At 64.0% G+C, this 2,176-nt stretch overlaps 1 protein-coding gene across 1 annotated transcript in view; it reads left to right on the plus strand.

Moving 5' to 3' along the window:
* The window catches only part of Ano8 (anoctamin 8), a 9,607-nt gene that overhangs the window by 941 nt on the left and 6,490 nt on the right, over nucleotides 1-2,176 (plus strand). The window contains exons 3-9 of the mRNA XM_033759370.1: nucleotides 2-235; nucleotides 341-473; nucleotides 556-694; nucleotides 770-866; nucleotides 1,479-1,595; nucleotides 1,681-1,808; nucleotides 1,896-2,168. Coding sequence (XP_033615261.1) covers nucleotides 2-235; nucleotides 341-473; nucleotides 556-694; nucleotides 770-866; nucleotides 1,479-1,595; nucleotides 1,681-1,808; nucleotides 1,896-2,168 — 1,121 coding nt within the window. The remainder of the gene's footprint in view (nucleotide 1; nucleotides 236-340; nucleotides 474-555; nucleotides 695-769; nucleotides 867-1,478; nucleotides 1,596-1,680; nucleotides 1,809-1,895; nucleotides 2,169-2,176) is intronic.

Below are 2,176 nucleotides of genomic sequence, written 5' to 3' on the forward strand. Positions count from 1 at the left end.
GCGCGGCGGGCCTCGGGTGTTAGGCAGAGTGCTGGGGAGCCGGGGGGAGGGGCTGAGACCCAGGCGGCGTCCGGCCGTTGGCTGCCCCAGTGCCGGACCCGGCCTGCCACACTGCCCCCCGCAGATAAGCTCTTCGGGAAGCGGCTGCTTCAGGCGGGACGCTACCTCGTGTCCCACAAAGCATGGATGAAGACGGTGCCCACGGAGAACTGCGACGTGCTCATGACCTTCCCAGGTACCCGAGGCCCTACTGACTCAGCCTCCCGGAGCAAGAGTAGGTAGGAAGCCCCGGGGCCTCCCGTGGCGAACGAGAGCCATCGGTTCCTGTGCCCCTTGGCAGACACGACCGACGACCACACGCTGCTCTGGCTGCTGAACCACATCCGTGTGGGCATCCCCGAGCTCATTGTGCAAGTCCGCCACCACCGCCGCACACGCGCCTATGCCTTCTTCGTCACCGCCACGTACGAGAGGCGAGTGCCTGCCCTGCCCCGCCCCCGGTGCCGCTCTGCTCCTCCCCCCCGACCCTCTGTGAGCCCCCTGCCCTCCCCGCAGCCTGCTCCGTGGCGCCGACGAGCTGGGCCTTCGCAAGGCCGTGAAGGCCGAGTTCGGCGGGGGTACCCGCGGCTTCTCCTGCGAAGAGGACTTCATCTACGAGAACGTGGAGAGCGAGCTGCGCTTCTTCACCTCCCAGGTGGGGCCGGCTCCTGCCCCCAGGGCGCCCCAGACTCGGGGCCACTCTTAAGAGCTCACATCCTGTCCCAAACAGGAACGCCAGAGCATCATCCGCTTCTGGCTGCAGAACCTGCGCGCCAAGCAGGGGGAGGCCTTGCACAACGTGCGCTTCCTGGAGGACCAGCCAATCAGTGAGCGAGGCGGGGCCGACCCTCAGATCACAGGCAGCGAGATGGGTGGGGCAGGTCAGGAGGGCAGGGCCTAGTTCCAACCAGATAGGGGCTAGTAAAGAAAGGGTCAACCAATGAGCTTTGAGGGTGTGGGCTCCGTGGGTGGGCGTGGTCAATCTGCGGGTTTAAGGGGTGTGGTCTCTGCAAAGGGGTTGGGTTTATCCCTTAGGAGGTGGGCCCCGGCCTGGGTTGTTTTCCAAGTCAGGAAAAGATGGGTCAGGACCACGGACAGCACCCTAAATACTCTTGCGAGCCCCTAGCTTTGGGTTCCACCCTCTGAAACTAGTCAACCCAAGCTCACCTTCATATGAAAGCTTTGTGCCTCTCCTAAGGCAGGCAGGGTCACAAACAGGCCAGATCCTTTATTCTAAAACATGGTTTCCCATGGCACCCGGCTCTCCAGGTGCCTGCCGCCTTTCCCGACCACCCCTGTATCGCCCGAACTCTCCAGGAGAAGGGGATGTTCGTCCATGTAGCCCTCCTCCCCCGGAAGAGCCTCTAGGGCACAGAGCTCTGGCTTGAGTTCCAGGAGCGGGAGCAGGCGAGACAGCGTCTTGTCCCGTCCTCCCGCAGTCCCCGAGCTGGCGGCCCGTGGGATCATCCAGCAGGTGTTCCCAGTGCATGAGCAGCGCATCCTGAACCGTCTCATGAAGTCCTGGGTGCAGGCCGTGTGTGAAAACCAGCCTCTAGGTGTGGCCCAGGCTAGGGGCTGGGCGGTGGTAGGCTGGGTCCCAGAAGGCAGGCAGGGGTGACCGGAGCCCTGTCTCCCTGGCAGATGACATCTGTGACTACTTCGGCGTGAAGATCGCCATGTATTTTGCCTGGCTGGGCTTCTACACGTCAGCGATGGTGTACCCGGCTGTCTTTGGTTCCGTGCTATACACATTCACAGAGGCTGACCAGGTAGCAGGTGGGGCTGGGCAGGCGGGAGGCCCAGAGGCCCTCCTCGGCCGCTGGCCTGACAGCCCGCCTCTGCTCTGGCACCCACAGACGAGCCGAGATGTGTCCTGCGTGGTCTTTGCTCTCTTCAACGTGATCTGGTCCACACTGTTCTTGGAAGAGTGGAAACGGAGGGGCGCGGAGCTGGCCTACAAGTGGGGGACGCTAGACTCGCCCGGGGAAGCTATGGAGGAGCCGCGGCCCCAGTTCAGGGTCAGCCGGGGACTGCAGAGAAGCAGGGAAGGGAAACGGTGCTCGGGGTGGGGGCAGCCGGGCAGGGGCACCAAGAAAGAGTGGACCCCTGAGGCAAGGGCATCCTGGAGGAGCCTGGG

Source organism: Fukomys damarensis, unplaced genomic scaffold, assembly GCF_012274545.1.
Source record: "Fukomys damarensis isolate Sample0158 unplaced genomic scaffold, DMR_v1.0_HiC HiC_scaffold_37, whole genome shotgun sequence".
Classification (NCBI taxonomy): Eukaryota; Metazoa; Chordata; class Mammalia; order Rodentia; family Bathyergidae; genus Fukomys; species Fukomys damarensis.